The 21,714-nt window shown below is 43.8% G+C and overlaps 1 protein-coding gene across 2 annotated transcripts in view; it reads right to left on the bottom strand.

The window, feature by feature from the left end:
* Positions 1-21,714, bottom strand: part of Phf12 (PHD finger protein 12) — a 49,329-nt gene that overhangs the window by 3,407 nt on the left and 24,208 nt on the right. The window contains exons 3-12 of one of the 2 annotated variants that reach the window (XM_042692617.1): positions 20,671-20,743; positions 17,612-18,005; positions 15,778-15,898; positions 11,209-11,341; positions 8,184-8,348; positions 5,071-5,229; positions 3,505-4,300; positions 2,033-2,158; positions 1,136-1,279; positions 27-125 (exon numbers count right to left, since the gene is read on the bottom strand). In XM_042692617.1, coding sequence (XP_042548551.1) covers positions 27-125; positions 1,136-1,279; positions 2,033-2,158; positions 3,505-4,300; positions 5,071-5,229; positions 8,184-8,348; positions 11,209-11,341; positions 15,778-15,898; positions 17,612-18,005; positions 20,671-20,743 — 2,210 coding nt within the window. Of the gene's footprint in view, positions 1-26; positions 126-1,135; positions 1,280-2,032; positions 2,159-2,211; positions 2,309-3,504; positions 4,301-5,070; positions 5,230-8,183; positions 8,349-11,208; positions 11,342-15,777; positions 15,899-17,611; positions 18,006-20,670; positions 20,744-21,714 lie in introns of those variants that run through there. The other variant, XR_006149435.1, reaches the window with a different exon arrangement.

Raw genomic sequence — 21,714 nt, 5'->3', positions numbered from 1 at the left:
TTCTCCTGGTTTCCTGGCTGGCTCACCTGTCCCGATGTAGAGGGTTCGATAGCACATGTTCACAGCTCCTCCCAACCCTAAGAGGGGGTAGAACACAGCTCGGGCCTGTACCTCCTTCCTTTGCACTACAAGACAAACACAATAGGATCATTCAGAAACTCAGAACCTGTGACCCAACCACAAATCAACAAAACCTGGATGTTTGGCTCCTGGACTGGACAAAATCTTAATGGATGACTCATGTTTGCAAACTAACAACTGACACTGAGCTGCTCTGGGGAGAGGCCTTCTCTCCCAACCACATTTCCAACCTTTATTTGGACATGGTCACAGAATTCAAGGGCACTAGTACTTTAAGTACCTGGGTTGCTAGATTAGCTTACCAGGGACATTCCAGGTGACTCTAAAAGGAGAACATTGAAAAATAGAAGGCATAGACCAGTGTTTCTCAAACTTTAATGTACATACGAATCATCTATGTATTTTGTTAAAATGCAGATTCTGAGATGGGTATATAGCTCAGTGGTAGCCCTAATAGAAACAAAGCCCTGGGTTCAATCCCCAGCCCCCCAAAAGACGTTTGTGTGTTGTGTGTGTAGGCGGGGGTGGGGGGAGAGGAAGCAAATTCTGACTCAGTTGTGTGTGGGGAGTTTTCAGGAGATGCTATTGCTGGTCTGGTTACCACACTCTGAAGCAACAAGGCTCTTAAGGGTTAATACTCAGAGAAAACTGAATAGAATACAAGAAAAAAACAAATCTTCCCCACTATTATCCTATTTCTCATTTTGAACTTCAAGAGTTCTCTCTTGGGAAACCTTTCTAGATCAATTAGAAACAAATATTTAGAAAGCACACCACACATCCCAAAGCACTGGTGGCTGCTTTGCTGTGTCTCACAGTGGACATGTATCAAAGAGTTACGGCAGACTGCTTTGAGTCTGATAGCAAGCTTATGTTGTCATCTCATTCCTGCTGAGAAAAAAACCATGGTGCTTTTTTTTTTTTTTTTTTAAACTAAGCCTATCAAAGACATACAAGATCTAAGCTACCGAGATTCTCCATGAAGGCAAGGTGGTCATTCACACACACCAGATGAAAGATCTGATGGTGGGGTGGCACGTACATGCATGCGAACCTTCTGTGTGGTGGCCTCCGGAAGCAGTTGGATGCGTCCCAACACTGCCCAGTGAAGCTTGGACCCGGGAAGGGAAAAGCTGATGTATTCTCTGCAAGGCCAGAAACTTGATCAGCTTCTCATCCAGCATATTTATCTCAATTTCTATTAACCAAAGAGAAAAAGATTAAAAAGCTGAGATGAAAATAAAATATGGAGCTAGGCAGCTAGTTTTGTCATTTGCACTAACAGAGAGCCCCAGTGAAGCCTGTGCAGAGGGCCTCCTGTAGGAGGGAAAACTAGTTTTAGGAAACTTGCCTGTCTATAGGGGAGGGTTTAGATGTCTAACAAAGACTTGATTTTCTACTCATCCTCTAAATAGCAATCAAGACCTTTCCTGTCATCCTTGACTTTAGATTTCCCCACAGAGGAGGTCTTCTCTCTCTGGAAGCAAGTCCAGATGACCTGCCTAAAGTGATTCTATCTTTCTTAGGTTCACCCTTCACCTTTGATTATGTATTTATGCTAATGTACAGAAGCAGGAGATACAACTCTCTCTCTCTCTCTCTTTTTTTTTATTGGTCCTGGGGCCTGAACTCTGGACTTGGGAGCTATTCCTCAGCGCTTCAGCTCAAGACTAGCGCTCTACCACTTGAGCCACAGCACCACTTCTGGCTTTTTCTGCTTATGTGGTGCTGAGGAATCGAACCCAGGGCCTCATGCATGCAAGGCAAGCACTCTACCCTGAGCCACCTTCCCAGCCCATAACCCTTTTTCTTATCTCACTATTCTACCCAAATAGATAGATACTCCTTAGTCTCCCTAACTCTCTGAAATTAAGTCCCCATTTTCTTCCTTCAAAATGAGCCAAATGCTGCTCAGGGACACCACATTCACCATAGCTGCTCACTCACTCACCTCCATTGACATCCATAAATGCTCGAAGTGAATTGGTGAGGTCCACCATGGCAGTAGAGTTGGCTGGGAAAGAGGGTACGGTTAAAGCGCTTCCTATGGATAACGTGCCGGGGCTGACCTTGCCATCTGGGGATGGAGCAGGAAGACTGTTACTTACGTAACACCCGAGGGAAACCTACCGGTCCAATCCCCCACTGCTGAGACAGGTCTGGATTTCGGACCCCAGGTGATGTTCCCTTCTTGATTCTCAACCCATAGGCTCTGGAACTCCTAGAGCTAAAAACGTGTGGTGAGGATGGGCAGATGGAACAATGTACCTGAGCATGCAGGAGTTTCCAGAGTACTGAGTACCACTGTAACCCACTCTCTGGGCAAAGTGATGAGGTAGCTTCATTTCTTGGACTTTAATTAGTGCTCTACCAAGGCTGAGCCACAGCACCATTTCTGGTTTTTGAGTGGTTAACTGGAAGTCAGAGTCTCATGAAACTTTTCTGCCCGGGCTAGCTTTGAACTGTGATTCTCAGATCTCAGCCTTCTGAGTAGGATTATAAGTGTGAGCCACTGGCACCTGGCTGCTCCTCTACTCTTACAGAAACAATACCTGCTTCTACCATTCATGCCTGCTGAAGTATGAGAGAACGTGCAAAATCTATCCATACTATTATAAAATAGGCTAATAACAGCCCCACAACCTGGGAGCTCCCATGCAGAGAAATCAGTCACCTGGTTACCAAGCCTCCTAACTAAGAGGCTGGCTTCAGTGCAGACAGGAGAGACGACAGAGGGTTCCAGTACCATCTGAAACCCGGTTCAGATGCTAGGGTGAGATTCGGTTCAGATGCTAGGGTGAGCAATCTCAAGGTCTTGAGTGTTAACTGGGGACAACTGAGAGAACAGGCTCACACTGGCCAGACTTAAGGGACTGCCCTTTGGCATATGGCCCAAGGGCAAGCTTCTGGGCCAGAACCATCTCTTTGGATATTGCACTCTGCAGCTATTCTGAAAGGCTTTCTGTTCTTTCTTCCCCAACATGGAAGTTTCTCAAATGGCTGGCTGAGAATCTGCATCAAGTGTTGCTTTAGTCTCTTTGTTATGTGGATCACAAACTGTTACCCAGAACTTCAGGCCAAACCCAATGGTTCCAGAGTATGCTGCCTTCTTCTAGAACAAGACAGAAAGAAAACTAGGCTTGGAGGGTGAGAAGTAAGGAAACCTAGGCTGTAGTTCTAGTCCTGATATTGACTTGGTAGGTCATCTTAAAAAAAAACAATTAAGCTTTCGGAGTCCAAGCAACCAAATTTGCAAGATGAGGACAGGTTAACATGCCTTTCTTCTATTATAGAAATACAGAAAGACAGAGATTGAAGTCATCTGAGGCATTCACAGTAAATAAGTATTTTAGAATTTTAAGTTTCCATGTACTAGAAAGAACATAAAATCATTCCAAGTCACTGAGGCTGAGGAGCACTTACCTGATGATGGAGCTGGTGAGCAGAATCGTTGGTTGGCTCCTGTGGCCAAGATACTGTCTCCTGCTGCTTGGGGGGGAGTAAGCACCCGGGTGGCATTTGGGGGTGAGCCCAGAGGCCTTGAATCTGTCAACGGAGGTCCTATCTGTGATTGGACAGTCTTTCTTTGCAAAGTGCTGGTGTTCTCGATGCTGGCACAAGAGCTGGGAATGGAAGGGGGCAGGCTTGGGACAGAAACCAAACTCCTCTGGGGACAAGAACTGGGGCCAGTGGCATTCTCTGTCTTCACAATAATGCCGACGGTGTGGTTCTGAAGCCCCCCAGCGGCTGGTGGCGTGAGGGGCCGGGGCCAGCCTTGCCGGTGTGAGAGGCCTGGTAGGGGGGTGTTAGCGCCTGGAAGTCGCCGGGGGTCCGTAGAATCAGTGGAGCTGCTGTAGAGGTGTGGGCCATTGGCTTTCACCTCCATGTTCACTGGCCCGTTGGCAGTCCCACAAGGGGCTCTCTTGGATTTTTCCGCACAAGAACTGCAACTTATGTCCTCTAGGGCTGAGGGCTGGTGGGGTGGAGAGCAGCTCAGGGAATTCTGGGTGTTAATCCCTGAGGGGCAGGACAAGGGGTAGTGGGAAGGTGTAGGTGCCTTGTCAGCGGTTTGCAGGGAGGTGGCGATTGAGCTGTCAGTCATAATAACAGGCTTAATATCAGCCTTCTCTGTCTGTTCAGAGTCCCAATGCGAAGGCATCTGCTTAGCAGATAAATGTTTCAATATGCTGCACTGGAGCGCAACAACACTACAGAGCCACTGCAATGGAAGGAGAGGAGAGGAGAGGAGGGTGAGAGGCCTGGGAGGCGCTGGTCCATCCTGCCACTGCGGCCATGGCTACAGCAGAGCCAAACAAGCACTGTTTCCAAGGTCCCATCGTGAATGACCAGAAAGGGTAGGCTTGACTCCTGGTAGGATTCCATTTCTCTTTCCAAGCAAAACTTGTTGATATACTCAGCAGGCAACACCATGGTCAGAAGAGATTGGGATTCCCATTTTGGCTCTGCCATAAGGCTCACCTTGTGACCAATATTCAGCAGGTATCCCAGCACCTGTTTTGTGTACAACACTATCACCTAACCTTTCTAGGGGTCTAACTCATCTCATGCATTTATGGCTGTCTTTTACTGGTTTCTCTCCCCGCCCTCCTCTCTTTTGGGATAAGGTCTCACTATATAGCCCAGGTGGCCTTAAACTCTCAATCCTTCTGTCTTAGCCTACTGAGTGGTGGGATTATAGGTGTGTACAACAATACCTGGCCAGGTCTACTCATCTCTTCCTACAATATAGATCTGCCCAGCTTGCAGCACTGGAGGACCAATGGAGAGGAGCAGCCTGGTTGACTGTTGTTCTCTTACTTGTCTTTGGGATCTGAGCCAGAGGTTTTCTGTGGAATACTCAACTCTTGAGGGGTTAGGGTGAGAGTGGGGTGGAGATGGGAGTAACAGACACAGAGGCTGCTTCCAATAAAAGCTCTGGTGAGATGGCAGGAAGTTTGGGTTCAGAATCCCAGCTTTGCCTCCACTCACCTCTTGCTGCTCTGCTTGGGTGGCTAAGTGCTCAGAGTTCAAAAGGTGTGTCTGTGATTCCTCAGGGATCCCATTGCAGATCAGCTCCCCATCCCGAATGGCCGCGGGTGCAATGAGAGGAGGTGGAAACCGATACTGAGATTTTATAGCATCAGGAACCTGTTCAAAATAGAAGGAAGGAAAGACACATAGTACCAATATGCCCAGATGATTCTTTCTTGGTATGCTGCTGTTGAGGTACATTGGGGCCACTGAAGACAAAGAAGCTTAGTGTGTTGCAATTGTTCTGCAACCCCTTTGATACAGCACACTAGTCTGAAAAGGCACAGCAATACAAACAGTAGGCATGGTCCTCATATTTCTTCATCAATGTCCAAGGCCTGCAGAACCCAGAAATCACTGTATGCTTACTTCTGCTTTGTCTTAATCATGTAAGACTGATAGTAGACAATGTTTGTGTGGTATTCTAGGTTCTTATTACCCGGTGTCAGGTTTGTGAGATGAGTGAACAGGAAGAAGTTAAATGAGGTCACATTCATAATGGAAATGCTTGGCATGAGGCCTGATGAATATAAATGACCAATGTTAGTTTTTGTCATATACTCATTTATGACTCATGAAACAATTAGACATCTTTGTTGCACAAAGACAGAAGTCTCAATGACTCACGCCATAGAAGAATGAAAAAATGCAACGCATCCTAGAGGAATGTTTAAGGTACTATCACATATCTACATATGCACGCATGTATGCATACACACACATACCATACCACATGTTCTATAGGAAGATTGCTTATTCCAGTTTATAGATAGGTACTTGAGATTAGGGAGATGCTGTTCCTCAGCTCTTCAGCTCAAGGCTAGTAGTGCTCTACCTATTGGACCACAGTGCCACTTCCTGTTTTCTAGTGGTTTATTGGAGATAAAAGCCTCATGAACTTTCCTGCCCGGGCTAGCTTTGAGCTGCGATCCTCAGATTTCAGCCTCCTGGGTAGCTAGGATTATAGGCATGAGCCCCTGGTGTCCAGCTGAGATTAGGGAGATTTTGAACAGCAAATTGGAATTTGAGAAGGAACTTCTAAGTAGATGAAAGGGACATAAGCATAGGGGAGCAACATGAGATATGAAAGACATAGTAAGAAAGACACTGGAAAGTACCTGGCAAACCAACAGATTTGTGACCAAGTCCTTATGGAGAAGGAAAGAGGAACTTGAAAATGGCTTCAGAATTTTGGCTAGAGGGTCTGGGTAGGGACCACTATCACTAACTGAAATAAGAAATATGTGAGTAGAGTAGATTTAGAGCAGCAGAAGATTTTTGGTTTTGGTCAGGTTGAGACTGAGGTTTCTATAGGTTGGGCAGGATATTCACTTGGATATGAGGAGAAACTGAAGAAACATGGAGTTTGACGTTATCACCTGGAAGGTACCATGGACTTTCTGAGACACTCAGCAATAGGAACAGGAGATGGAGCAGTAGCTAGTTGAAGGCTGTCTCCTGGGGGAGAGTGAAAAAGTAGGCAGGGAAGAAACTCCAAATGCCAATATCAAGCGGATTTTACCTGCATTCCTATAATCAAAGATGAAGACATTGTCCTAAGGTACTACAGTCCTCACTCACTGCACTCTTAAACTGTCCAAGAACAAAATGTCTTTCAGGCAATTCAATGACCTTGATTTTCTCTTCAACAAATAAGGGGATATTTCTAAAGGGCAGGGAGAACAATACAATGATAGGATTCATTCAAGCCTCCTGACCTCTTAATTTCATCAGTTAGGCTCTCTTCCAAATTGCATGGTAAATTAGTTCAGATTACTTTTAGATCCATGAAATTGAGGTATGACAGATATCACTTCTACTATTTCCTTCTAATGGAAAACATCTTAATTTAATTTTAGAAAACTGTGTTTCAACTGAAGCATAAATATTTGTCCAGTTAAGAGTTTGTTATACAATTTCCAACAGATGGGGCTGGGAAGATGGCTCAGTGGTAGAGCGCTTGCCTTGCATGCTTGAGGCCCTGGGTTCGATTCCTCAGCACCACATAAGCAAAAAGAAAAAAGCCGGAAGTGGCGCTGTGGCTCAAGTGGTAGAGTGCTAGCCTTGAGCTGAAGAGCTGAGGGACAGCGTCCAGGCCCAGAGTTCAGGCCCACAACTGGACCAAAAAAAAATTTCCAACAGTTAGCATCTTGCTAGCTGACACCCACTGGAGGTGACCAGAACAGTGATTGAGTTTAAAGTGTGGTTGCCACCAAGTGGCCATGTTTGAGAACTGCTGGTTTCCATAGGCACATATAGCTTGCTGTGTTTCTTTCCAAAGAGATCAAGTTTATTTATGAACATAGTGTTAGGACCTCCAGATTAAGTACAAGAAGTGATTGAATACTTTATGAAAAACACCACATGCTTTTCAACCAAGAAAATCTTTCAACCTTTGTGGACACTGTCAGCAACTATCAAGTACAAAGAAATGTTAGGTACTGTTATAATACTACTACAATTTAAAGCCGTGGTGATAAATGAACACTAGCCTGGAAATACAGATTGAAGTCTCTGTTCAGATATTTTTCTCTTAAAGTTCCTCAAGCTGGGAACAGCTCCTTATTTTGGTTTGATCTGCTTAATCACTTGTACCTTCATCTTACAAGATGACACTCAGAGAGGGGTCAACATGAGACAGACAGGATGAATGTCAGCCTACCAGGACTTTTTCCTCATATTCCAAACCACTATTTTCTTTCTTTCTTTCTTTTTGGGTCCAGTTGTGGGACCTGAACTCTGGGCCTGGGCGCTGTCCCTCAGCTCTTCAGCTCAAGGCTAGCGCTCTACCACTTGAGCCACAGCGCCACTTCTGGCTTTTTGCTTATATGGTGCTGAGGAATAGAACCCAGGGCCTGATGCATGCAAGGCAAGCGCTCTACCACTGAGCCACCTTCCCAGCCCCTAAACCACTATTTTCAAACATGATCATACTCATTACTTCCTGAGACACCAAAAACAAATTTCTGGGGCTTCAGCTTCCTATATGTAAAACTGGGACAATGACTTTCTGTCTATTCCACGAAGGCAACCAGAGTTTGCCATCTTGCCAGTACTGGGTTATGACTTACCTTCAAGCTTCTTCTTTTGACCGACTGGAGCACACGGCGGTTAGGAGGATGCTTCTTGTGGATTCGTTTCAGGAAGTCCACTTTGACAACATGCTGTGAAATTGTGTCCTGGAAACGATCAAACACCTGGCACCGATTGCTCAAAGTCATATTCTTCTGGTTCAGCTAGGTACAAAGCAGAAACAATCATGTAGTTAGGTGCCCCCTTTGGCTAACTCCATGCTCAGGGTTTAAAAAAAAGCCCCAAATGGGGCTTGGAATATGGCTTATTGGTAAGAGTGCTTGCCTACCTTGGGTTCAAATCCTCAGTACCACATAAATGGAAAAAGCCAGAAGTGGCACCGTGGTTCAAGTGGTAGAAGTGCTAGCCTTGAGTATAGAGAGGCTCAGGGACAGATCCCAGATCCTGAGTTCAAGCCCCAGGACTGGCAACAAAACAAAACAAAAAAACTAGAAGCTCTAAACTATGTAAGGGGATTTCTTCAGTGAGACAGAATATCAACATTTCTTTTTTTTTTTTTGGGTGGGGATCCAGTTATGGGGCCTTAACTATGGGCCTGGGTGCTGTCCCTTAGCTCTTCAGCTCAAGGCTAGCGCTCTACCACTTGAGCCACAGTGCCACTTCCGGCTTTTTTCTTTTTGCTTATGTGGTGCTGAGGAATCGAACCCAGGCCCTCATGCATGCAAGGCAAGCACTCTACCACTGAGCCACCTTCCCAGCCCAGAATATCAACATTTCTAGGAAGGGACAAAGCAACACAGATGGTACTCTCCCCTTAGCCCCACCTAGTCCAGTGGAGAAGAATTAGTATATTAGAGTTAAGAGTCTCAGACTGGCTTCAAACCAGGATTTTCAGATTTCAGGCTCCTGAATAATGAGGATCACAGGCCCAGTGCCTGCCTGGTATACTCATGTCCCTCAGTGAGGCATAAGGAAGATATCAAATAGGGAATTTGCTAAGTGCCATTCAGAATTCTGCCTAATTCTCTTCTACTTCAGCTTAGAGTACTCTGTCAGATGACAGAGTACTACATATTTTAGAGATACGGACCGAGGTCCTCCAGAGACCCAGACTCCCTTCCCAGAAAAGGACTTTCTCACAGGTAGTAAACTGTGTTCTACATAGGAGCTGTGTCTAGTTGGGCCAGAATCCTGTGTGTCCTGCCTGATTCCTGCCTCCAGGGTACTAAGGCATTATAGGAACTAACATCTTACATGGAAGGAGAACTTTGATGGCCTCTTAGAATAGTGACTTACAGAAAGCAAACAGACAAAACAACTTTGCCACTATGCTCTTGATTATCTGGTCTCCCACACTTTGGTTCAAAATAAAGGGTCTACTCAGGCAGTTTATAAGTTTTACTTATATTTATATTTTTTTGGTTGGTCGTGGGGCCTGAACTCAGGACCTGGGTGTTATTCCTGTGCTTTTTCAAAAAACTCAAGCCTAGTACTCTACCACTTTGAACCACAGCACCACTGCTGGTTTTCTGGTGGTTAATTGGAGAAAAGAGACAGACTTTCCTGCATGGGTTGGCTTTGAACTGAGACCCTCAGATCTCAGCCTCCTTGAGTAGCTAGGATTACAGGCATGAGATACCAGCACAGGGAAAAGCTTCATTTTTTTGAGATGTGGGGATGAGTGGGATGGGATGGTTGGTTGTGGGGCTTGAACTCAGGACCTGAGTGCTGTCCTTGAGCCTTTTTGCTCAAGGTTAGTGCTCTACTACTTTGAGCCACAGGCCCATTATCTTTCTCTCTCTCTCTCTTTCTTTCGTGGGGCTAATTCTGAGCCTGGGCATTCTCCTTGCGCTTATCAGCTAAAGGTTAGTGCTCTACTACTTGAGCCACAGCGCCACTTCTGGCTTTTTCTGTTTATGTGGTGCTGAGGAATCGAACCCAGGGCCTCATGTATGCGAGGCAAGCACTCTACCACTGAGCCACCTTCCCAGCCCTCTTTTTGTGTGTGTGTGTGTGTGTGTGTGTGTGTGTGTGTGTGTGTGTGTGTGTTGGTACTGCAGTTTGAACTTAAGGTCTTGTGCTCTCCCTTGTTTTCCTCCCTCAAGGCTTGGGCCATATTAGTTTCTTTGTTCATTCATTCATTCAACAACTTACTTATTCAATACCTATTATAGGTAGCTATAAAGAATTAAAGTCAGAGAAAGGAAAGGTCAGGTGTTGTGGTGCATGTTTATAATCCAGCTAAGTGGGAGGCAAAAGCAGGAGGATCTTGAATTTAAGGTCAGGTGGGCAAAGTTCATAACACTGTATCTCCAGAACTAAAAAACAATAAAAGAGATAGGGATGTGGCTTAAGGAGTAGAGTGCTTGCATAGAAACTCTAAGGCTCTGATTCAATTTCCAGTACTGACAAGATTAAAAAAAAAAGGATAGATAAGTGGGGCATCGCTGGCTCACGCCTGTAATCCTAGCTACTCAAGAGGCTGAGATCTGAGGATCGAGGTTCAAAGCCAGCCGAGGCAGCAAATCTGTGAGACTCTTATCTCCAATAAACCAGCAGAAAACCAGAAGTGGCATTGCTGCTCAAGAGGTAGAGCACTAGCCTTGAGCTGAAGAGCTGAAGGACAGTGCCCAGGCACAGAGTTCAAGCCCTACAACTGATTAAAAAAAAAAGAGAGAGAAAAAAAAGGATAGATAGATGCGAAGAACTTAACTTACTGGCTGTTTAGGACATGTGTATTCCAGCTAGCCAACCATTTATTTCCTTAAAATTGGATTGATTCCCTTTAGGGCTGTAACATCAATTGTTTAATTCAAACAACTAAGCACTAGTGGGTTAAATCTGCATGTGCAAACAAAACAAGATACTGTAGGAAAAGGCAAAATGCATAGCTGAGGCATGTCAAAACAGAACTGAGTAGAATGGTCTGCATGAAACTAGCATCTGTGAGATCAGAGTGAACTATGGCATAAAGCAGACCATCATATGCTTTCAATGTTGTAATCAGTCCATCTACACCTCAGCTGTGCCTGTAAAGGACTGATAAGATGCTGCTATGCTTACCACCACATGTTCAATGTGATTTGGACACATCCATCTGCCCAGGGGCATGGCAGTGAGCGGTGGCTCGAGGCAGTCCATATGAAACAGGAGCGGGCAATAGTCACACTGGATGAGAGGGGCCACTCGGCAACTCCTGTGTAAAAACAAAACAAATATATTTATGTATTTTTTTGTTGGTCATAGAGCTTGATCTCGGCCTGAGTGTTATCCCTGAGATTTTTTTTTGCTCAAGGATAGTACTCTACCCTTTTGAGCTATAGATCCACTTTCGGTTCTCTGGTGGTTAACTGGAGATAAGAGTCTCACAGACATTAGGCAGTTTTGAACTGTGACCCTTAGATCTCAGCCTCCTGAGTAGCTAGGATTATAGGCATGAGCCACCAGTTCCTGGCAACAAACTATATTTTAAAAATTTATTTATTTATTTATTTAGGCCAGACCTGGAGCATGAGCTCAAGGCCTGGGCTCTGATGTTGAGACTGTGCTCTAGCCTAGCACTTACCACTTGAGTCACAGCACCATTTCTGGCTTTTTCTGTTTATGTGGTACTGAGTATTTGAACCCAGGGCTTCATGCATGCTAAGCAAGCACTCTACCACTAAGCCATATTCCCAACCTTAATTTTTGTGTGTGTGTGGTGCTGGTGTTTGAACTTAAGTCCTGTGCTTGCTAAACAAGTCTACCACTTATTTAGCTCTCTCCCCACTACATATAAATATATAACCCTGGGTATGTGTGTGTGTAATTTTTGTGGCAAGATATAGCAAGAAGGTTGCACTGAAGAATAATAATTCCTGCTTAATCTTAACAATATTCTTCCATATACCCTTCCCACAATGGTTTAGTTACATTCCTGATCAGTAAGACAGATAAATTAGAAGGCTATCATTAAGCTCTCCATTACTTTCACTTTTAAGAGGAATGTGTCTTGTGGGGATGTGACCATTCATTTAGAGTATGCTTAAAGTGGCTGTCAGAGCAAGAGTGATCAATGTATAATACTTACTGGAGGATGGCCAACTCTGCTCTGATCTTTCTAGAAAACATCTACCTCATTAAAAAACCACTAGCAACCTTTCTGAAACCTTTCACGACTGGTTGGCAGAACTAACAACTGGTGAGGTATGTAGAAAATGATTGTGCTATGTATTCATGTAAGGAAGGGGCTTAAGCAAAATGTCAAATACAATTGTGTGTGTGTGTATTGGTCTTGGTGCTTGAACTCAGTACCTGTGTGCTGTCTCTGAGCCTTCAGTCCTGGGGCTTGAACTCAAGGCCTAGGCACTGTGCCTGAGCTTCTTTTTATGCTCAAGTCTAGCACTCTACCATTTGAGCCATAGAACAACTTTTGGCCTTTTCTGTTTATATGGTTCTGAGGAATCCCAGGGATTCCTGCATGCTAGAAAGTACTCTACCACTAAGCCACATTTCCAGCCCCTCTCTGAGCCTTTTTAGTCAAGACTAGCGCTCTACCACTGGAGCCATAGCTCTCTATCCAGCCTTTTGGTGATTAATTGGAGATCAGAGTCTAAAAGACTTTCCTGCCTAGGTTGGGTCCTAGGCGTATCTTAGATTACAGATGTGAGCCTCTGGTGCTTGGCTCTAAATATAATTTGTAAACACAATATTCTTTTTTTTTTTTTTGGGTCCAGTGTGTGGCCTTTAGTCTGGGCCTGGGCGCTGTCCCTCAGCTCTTCAGCTCAAGGCTAGCACTCTACCACTTGAGCTACAGGACCACTTCTGGCTTTTTTTCTTTTTGCTTATGTGGTGCTGAGGAATTGAACCCAGGGCCTCATGCATGCAAGGCAAGCGCTCTACCACTGAGCCACCTTCCCAGCCCCATAAACACAATATTCTTAAGGTTCCTCAGATGCACTAGAACCACAGTTTGTCTTGACTTTTTTTTTTTTTTTTAATTCTGGGTGCCAGTACTAAAGCTTGAACTCAGGCCCTCACCCTCTTGCTTAAGTTTTTTCACTCAAGGAGGGCATTCTACCCTTACTTCTGGCTTTGTGTTGGTTAACTGGAGATAATAGTCTTGGGAATTTTTCTGCCTAGGCTGGAGTTGGAGTTCAAATCTCAGCCTCTTGAGTGGCTAGGACAATAGGCTTGAGCCACTGATGGTGGCTGATGACTGAGTTTTAATGCACTATTCTCTAGTTTCCTAAAAGTTTTTTGCTGTGGAACTTTTTTTTTTTTGGTGGTACTGGGGTTTAAACTCAGGATTTCATACTTGTTAGGCAGGTCATGTGCCACTTGAGCCACTCCTCCAGTCCTTTTAGCTCTTATCTTTTTTTTTTTGTCGGTCATGGGGCTTGAACTCTGGGCCTGGGCACTGTCCCTCAGCTCTTCAGCTCAAGGCTAGTGCTCTACCACTTGAGCCACAATGCCACTTCCGGTTTTCTGGTGGTTTATTGGAGATAAAAGTCTCAGGGACTTCCTTGCCCAGGCTGGCTTTGAACCGTGATCCGCAGATCTCAGCCTCATGGGTAGGATGACAGGTATGAGCCACCGGCACCCAGCTAGCTCTGGTTATCTTTGAGACAGGGTCTCACTTTTTGTGCTGGATGGTCTGCATGGCAATCTTATTTATACTTCCCACCATAGCTAAGATATGTGTGTAGGGGGTGGATCCCCTAGGCTGGCCTCAAGACCAAGATCCTTTCAATCTCAGACTTGCACATAGGCATATGCCTAGCAATTGGTTGAGATGATAGTCTTACTAACTTTTTACCTGGGTTGGCCTCATACTACAATCTTCCCTCTGTCTGCCTCCTGAGTAGCTAGAGTTAGAATTACAGGAATTTCAAGAATGAGCCACTGGTTCCTGGTGGAACTTCTTTTTTTGTACCAGAGTTTGATCTCAGGGTCTCATAGTTGCTCAGCTTGTTTGCTTGGCTGGGGTACTACCCCTTGAACCATACCTCCTAGTTAGATTTTCTGCTAGGGATGGCTTTAAAGTGCACGGCCCTCCAGATCTTGGCCTCTTGAACAGTTAGGATTATAAGTGTAAGCCATTGGCATCTGGCTTTGGAATACATTTTTAAAAAATTGTGCTGTTTCTGGGGCTTGAATTTAGGGCCTGGGCACTATCCTTGAACTTCTTTTTTTTTTGTTTTTTTTTTTTTTGGTCCGGTCGTGGGGCCTGAACTCTGGGCCTGGGCGCTGTCCCTCAGCTCTTCAGCTCAAGGCTAGCGTTCTACCACTTGAGCCACAGCGCCACTTCCGGCTTTTTTCTTTTTGCTTATGTGGTGCTGAGGAATCGAACCCAGGGCCTCAGGCATGCAAGGCAAGTGCTCTACCACTGAGCCACCTTCCCAGCCCTCCTTGAACTTCTTTTTACTCAAGGTTAGCACTCTACCTACCACTTGACCCACAGTTCTACTTCTGGCTTTTTTGGTGGTTAATTGGGGCTAAGCATCTCATGGACTTTCCTGCCTGGGATGGCTTTGAACTTTCTCAATCTCAGCGTACTGAGTAGCCAAAGCTTACAGGTGTGAGTCACCTGCGCCCAGTAGAAATGCTTTATTATTATCTTTTTTCCCCCATTGGTTGTGGAGCTTGAACTCTGGGCCTGGGCGCTGTCCCTCAGCTCTTCAGCTCAAGGCAACTGCTCTACCACTTGAGCCACAGCGCCACTTCTGGTTTTCTGGGGTTAATTGGAGATAAAGAGTCTTACGAGCTTTCCTGCCTAGGCTGGCTTTGAACTGTGATCCTAAGATCTCAGCCTCCTTGAGTAGCTAGGATTACAGGCGTGAGCCACTAGCACCCAGCTATTATTTTTTAAATAGACATTTACCAGGCTGGGAAGGTGGCTGAGTGGTAGAGTGCTTGTCTCGTTTGGATGAGGCCCTGGGTTTGATTTCTCAGCACCACAGAAAAAGCTGGAAGTGGTGCTGTGGCTCAAGTGGTAGAGCGCTAGCCTTGAGCTGAAGAGCTGAGGGACAGCGCCCAGGCCCAGAGTTCAAGTCCCCTGACTGACTGCACCCCCCCCCAAAAAAAGCCATTTGCCCCTGCTATCCAACTGTGACCATAAGACAGTCCTAATAAACTCAAGGCAACAAGTCCAGCTTTTGTAATTGAAGCAGCTGATCCCTGTCCTATTTGAAGGAAATCAGTGTCTCAGGGAATATAAAATTAGGGTATTCCAGGGGTTTTTGGAAGTTACTCAGTCCAATGTATACTAGCTATCATAGGCACTTGTACTACTTGTAGAACATCTTTAGTTATCAAAAAACACTTTGCCTTTTTCAGGACTTATGTTACTACTGGCTAGAATTCTTCTAGCTTTAAGGTCTCATGCTTCTGTTTAAGTCCAATTCTTTTTATTCCAGTCTATCAACATAGTCAACAGGACTTGAACTCTTAGTCAGCTTATTTTGCTCACTGTGATTCTTCAAGGAATTATTAACACAAAAGTTTTAGATCCATTAATTAGTCTCTTTGTAGTCATACTATCAGAATATGCATTGTACACATTTAATACATATGGTTTGGAACTGGTAACCAAAGAGAGAAAATGTATCATTTGCTGAATATAGAAGAGTCCCTTTGTAGAGAAGAAAATACCTGTTACATGTGAAGCAGACTTTGACCGGTAAGGGAACCAGACCATTGTGATCTAACTCATGCTGTGTCTTCTTAACATTTTTCCCTGTGGTTTCCTCCTTTCTTCTTCTCTTGCTAGAACCTAGAAAAGAGATTGGTGGTGCTGAACTGTCCCTGGCTTCAGAGTTTCTTGCCTGGAATATGGAAATAACATAAGTGAAAGGAACAGATCTTAGCAAAAACATGTGCCATGGCCCAGAGATGGATCCTTTCTGAGGCCTGCAGGGCTGATAGCAAGTGAGAAAAAAAGAATAGGAAAGAGGGAAAAAAAAAAGGAGACGTTTGACATAAGTGATAACTATGAGCATAAATCACCTGTTTTGTAGCAGAATCATTGTTTTACAACCATGAAGTGATTAGAAACCTAGGTTAAATTCTGGAAATCTAATAAATATAAATGCTCAAGTCAAAGGGTCAAGAATTATTCTGTGGAAGTAGCTGAGGAAAAGACTGCTTTTTACCACATTTTAATAAAAATCAGAAAAGCCTTGATTTCAACTGTATCTTTTAACTGTATCTTCCAATTTTCTTTCCTTTTCCTGTTCTGGTGCCAGAGCTTGAACTCGCATTCACCATTTTTTGCTCACAGCTGATACTCTACCACACTCTACCTAGTATTATTAATGACATTACTGCCCATGCTGGCTTCAAACCACAGTCCTCAGCTTTCAGCATTCTGTGTAGCCAGGATTTCAGGCATTAGCCACTAGTGCCCAGCTCCAACTTTGTTTTCTTGGAAGAAAAACTAAGCTCAAGAACCTTTATGTACCAAATAGAAGCCATGACTCTTTTTTCTTTAGAAAGGACAATTTGATAATTATCTACCAATAAGAACTCTAACCCAGAAATTCTATTAGGAATTAATCTTACATATATTCCCACACATCTACAAATATATACAATGGTGTATTTACAGAGTTATTTGCTGAAGCACTACATCAATAACAAAAAACCAGGAACAACTTCAATGTCAATTAAAAGGAAGAGGAAACTGGCCAGATTAATGATGGCACACCTGTACAATGGACTACTATAGAACCCAAACAAAACAAAACTGAGGAAATTCTATAATAATATGTTAAGATCTCTAGAATATATTGTTAAGTTTTAAAAAAAGTATAGAACAGTATATCTAGTATGTTATTTAAGGGACAATACAAGCATATTTCTGTATTTGCTTATACATGCACAGAAAACTCTAGGATCCATTTTAAGAACCAACCAATGGTTATCTGCGAAAGGTATGAAAGGGAGACATGGGAATAAAAGAGAAAATTTTCGCTGTAAGCCTTTGTATTTTACTTTTTTTCTCCAGTGAAAGAAACCCATGGCCTTGTGAATCACATGCCATGTAAATACTCTACAACTGAGCTATATTCCTATGTATCAGCTGATACTATTAATTTAAAAATGAGACGGGCTTGCTGTGTAGCTCACACTGGCCTTGAACTTTTCAATCCTTGTACTTCAATAGTTGGATAACAGGCATGCATTACTACATCTAGCTTGTATTTTAAGTTTTTGAACCCTGTGGATGTAATGTCTATTTTTAAAAAAGGAGATAATATTGGGAAGGGGCAGGGGAGCAGTCAAGATTCAGAAAATGGAGTAAAATTGAGTGCCTATTACAATAGTTAAAACCTTCAAAGACCTCTACAGTTAAAACCAGAAATGGGGAGGTAAGACAATGGCTACACAGTCAAGTTATTCTGCAGGCAACACTGCTCTTTTGCTAGAAAATAATCCCCTAGGGAGACTGGGATGGGAGAGGAGATATGATGATGGTGTAGCTAACCTGGTAGTGCAGTGGTACAAGTCAGTTCATTGGGCAACTGAAATTGTGTGGGGTTCCGCTCCATGGCGGCAGCAATCAGCAGCTCAAAAGGCCGCCTCAGCTGAGGCTGCACATAGTCCGGCTCTGCTGCTACTGGCTCCTCATCCACGTCAATGATGTCCTCATCAACGTCGTTCTGCTCAGAAGTGGGGGTCTCGGTGCTGGCATTGGATGTGGGGGTGCCAGGCCGGCTGGCTCTCCTTTCCAGGATCCGGGCATGGGCAATGGCCTTGAGTTCAGTTTTGCTAGCTGATCTGTCCAACAAGTCAGTGTCACTGCTGGGGGATGTAGTCCGTTTGCCAGATTTGTCCACCAGTCCATTAACATGACCCAGCTCCTTTTTCTGCTCTCGTTTCTGTGCAAATGAATAGGTGGGCCCATCATGAAAAGTACCACAAAACAGAAAGAGATGGGTGTACAATGTCCTGCTAGATAGATCACTAACCAAAATCACAAAAATCTCTTCCATATCCCAGAATCATCTACCTAGGAACTGAGACACTGGTCTATTTATGTTGATACACCTGTAAGACTAATTAAAGCTGGGAAAACTATTACAGTAGGGAATTACCAAAAACACGTAAAGTTAGAAACAGTTATACAAATTCTACATCATTAACTCTAACTTATCATATGACATATGATACATGGTACAGGCAAAAGGCTAAGAAAGGAACACAGAACAAACAGTGAAAATAACAAAGTGAGATTGTCTTGAAGCATCCTGACTTTTGCTCAAAATAAAAAAGTTTACCAAAGTAAAGATGAAAGGTGAAATAGGCCAGTAGACCTCCTTTTTTTCAGGGAGGTTGAGTGTTACTGTGGAAGGCAACTGTATTTCAAGCATAGTGTCTAAGAATTGTGGTTTCTAGTGTTTTCATTTTACCTAAGAACTCTGAAAGGAACATTTCTTAAAAAGTGGGAAACAGATTTTACTCCACAAATTCAAACAGAGGGATTATGGGAAGTTTAACACTGGTCCCAGTCGGAGCTGTGAGATTTTGTCCCAGTTCTGCCAATTTATTTTCTTTGATCTTGGGTGACTCAGGCTGATGGTACAGAATTTTCTCTATCTACAAAGTGAGACCAGTAAAATCTTGCTCCGATAGATATATGGTAGAGATAAAGCATGTCTGACATATGAAAGGATGGCTTTTAGCTGGGTTAAGACCTAGCTTCCACTAGAAATCATACATAAGAACTAATCATAAGAGGTAGATGAGGCCCAGAGGGCGTATCATTTTGAATAAATTACAAGAGGCCAAAGAAGAGTGGTATGGTAGAGATGGAAAAGGCAGATATGGCACCAGTTGGCAAAGAGATCCATGTGAAAGCAGGTCAGAATAACATTTCAGAATCACCCTGTGTTATAAAATGTATACTGTAATTCTTAGCATGTAGTTCTGTTTCTATAAAATCGATGAAGAAATAACAGAGCTTGAGAATGAGATAGAATTTGCTTCAATTCCTTGGAATCTTTGAGAAAGTTATTCCTCATTCTCAGTCGTGGTTTCTTCTTTTCTAAAATGGAGACCCAATACTAATACAACGTTAATTCCTTTTTTCAACTCTCCTCCTTCAGGGGCTCATCATCCTTTTAGGCTCACCTTCCTTTTTGTTTTTTTGTTGGTTGTGGAGCCTGAACTCTGCAGTCCCTCAGCTCTTCAGCTCAAGGCGAGCGTGCTACCACTTGAGCCACAGTGCCACTTCTGGCTTTTTCTGCTTATGTGGTGCTGAGGAATCGAACCCAGGGCCTCATGCATGCAAGGCAAGCTCTCTACCACTGAGCCACCTTCCTAGCCCGTAGGCCTACCTTCTTTATATGACAAGTTTCTGAAAGAACTCTTGGATGACAGGTCTGGTCCTACTCTAATCAAACTGGGGATGCCTAGGAAAGCAACTTAGTGCACAGGATAAGAGATTAGTCCAGTTAATGGACATTAGAAGAAACTAACTACAGCTGTGGTTAGGTGGCTGACTTGACTCTGGGTTGCTTTTTAATGAGAACCCATATCAGAAAAATGTCTGCCAAATTGTTTACCTTCTTTTTAAAGGCCTCTGTTATACACACTAAACCACAATCTCTGAGTCATCTCCTCATCCTGTTTCTGCAATCAAGGAAGTCATCATTCATTGTGACATCATGTTCAAGGGCCAGGAAAACAGCAATGATGTCAAAATAAAGTTGCCTGGTGTTTAATGTGTGCATAATGTGTGTGTGTGTGTGTGTGTGTGTGTGTGTGTGTGTGTGTGTGTGTGTGTGTGTGTGTGTGTGTGTGTGTGTGTGTGTGTGTGTGTGTGTGTGTGTGTGTGTGTGTGTGTGTGTGTGTGTGTGTGTGTGTGTGTGTGTGTGTGTGTGTGTGTAGAGCAAGGTATAGTTTTACAATTCATGGACAAATGTGATTCCTTAGCCTATAATTTGAAAGTTGGGGGAAAGGGGGAAATATAATCTGGGTGGAAACATACTTACTTCCTTTTTTGATAAGAGAATTTAGTTCTGGTTTCCCATAAAAATTTCAGAGTAGAAAATAATGAACCATGTTTATAATTCAGCCAGTACTGAATTTATCAAAGCTAAGGGAAAAGGAGCTAAAGAGATTAGCCAGCTGGGGTACAAATGGATTAAAAATCCTATCCACTAATACAACTGGTCAAACCTCTGGAGACCAGTGACTTATTTGCTTTTGGGTGAGAAAAAAAAAATCATTCTTTCGAGCCATGGATAATGCTGCCACAGTCAGGCCACTACAAGGTCAATAAGATCAGACTATTCCTGTCACTAGTGACTAAACATGGCTCGGTAAATGAACACACCTCTTCTGCCCTCTTCAGTAGCCCATGTTTGGATTTTTAGGCCCTACTGGATTCCAAACAGTCACCATTGGGAGAGTAGGGTGATTCCAGGGCTGGAAAAGACAAGAAGGGATAAAATGCCTCAGGGCCAGGCCATCTTAGCTCTAGAATATCAGCACTCAAGATCTAGCATCCCGAGCAAAGCCTTCTGAAAGCAGCATTATTACCTTTCGGCGAACAGTGCACCGGTGACACATCCACTCCCCAGGAGGCAACATCTCTTCACTCAGTGGAGGGTTACTGTGGGGAAAAGACAAGGGCAAGACTAAGTAACTAACCCTTGGAGGCAGCAGGAAAAAGTTTGGGGTTTAGGTAAGTCTGGCATAAGCTGCATGTCCCTAACCTATTTTAGTTGCTAGAAACTACTGAAGCACTGCTAGAGTTCTGTCATCCTTCAAAATGCCTACTCAGGGCGTGGTAGCAGTGGGTAATCCCAGTACTTGGGAGGCTGAGGCAGGAGTTTGAAGCCAGACTGGGTTACAAAGCAAGACTCTACCTAAAAAAAAAGAAGATAATAAAACAATCACTTTTTAAAAAAGCAACATTTATAATCCCCTAAGGAATGAGCATTCATTCTCACAGTTCAGCAAGGGAAGCCAAATCTATAACTGGGCTTATAGGAAAAGGCATAAGGAATTAGTTTGGAACTAGGTGTTGGTGACTCATGCCTGTAATCCTAGCTAATCAGGAAATTGAGATCTGAGGATTGCAGTTCAAAGCTAGCCAGGGCAGGAAAGTCTATGAGGCTCCTATCTTAACTATTTAAAAAAAAAAAAGGCGGGGTCTGGTGGCTCACTCCTGTAATCCTAGCCTCATACTCAGGAGGCTGAGATCTGAGGATCACAGTTTGAAACCAGCCTGGACAAGAAAGTCTATGAGACTCTAATCTCCAATAAACTACTCAGAAAAAGCAGGAAGTGGCGCTGTGACCAAGTGGTAGAGAATTAGCCTGAGCAAAAGAAGCTCAGGGACAGACCTTATACCCAAGGTTCAAGTCACAGGACTGGTTATTTAAAAAAAGCTGGAAGTGGGGCTGTGGCTCAAGTAGTAGATTGCTAACCTTGAGCCAAAGGCTCAGGGACAGTGCCCAGATCCTGAGTTCAAGCCTCAGAACAGGCAACAACAACAACAAAACAACAACAACCACCCACAAAACAATATAATCCCACAAGTTTGGAGGCTGAACAGTCATGCTCACATTCTTCTGTACC

Source organism: Dipodomys spectabilis, unplaced genomic scaffold (assembly GCF_019054845.1).
Source record: "Dipodomys spectabilis isolate Male_0828 unplaced genomic scaffold, ASM1905484v1 ptg000004l, whole genome shotgun sequence".
NCBI lineage: Eukaryota > Metazoa > Chordata > Mammalia > Rodentia > Heteromyidae > Dipodomys > Dipodomys spectabilis.
This window is presented reverse-complemented; position numbering and strand designations above follow the sequence as displayed.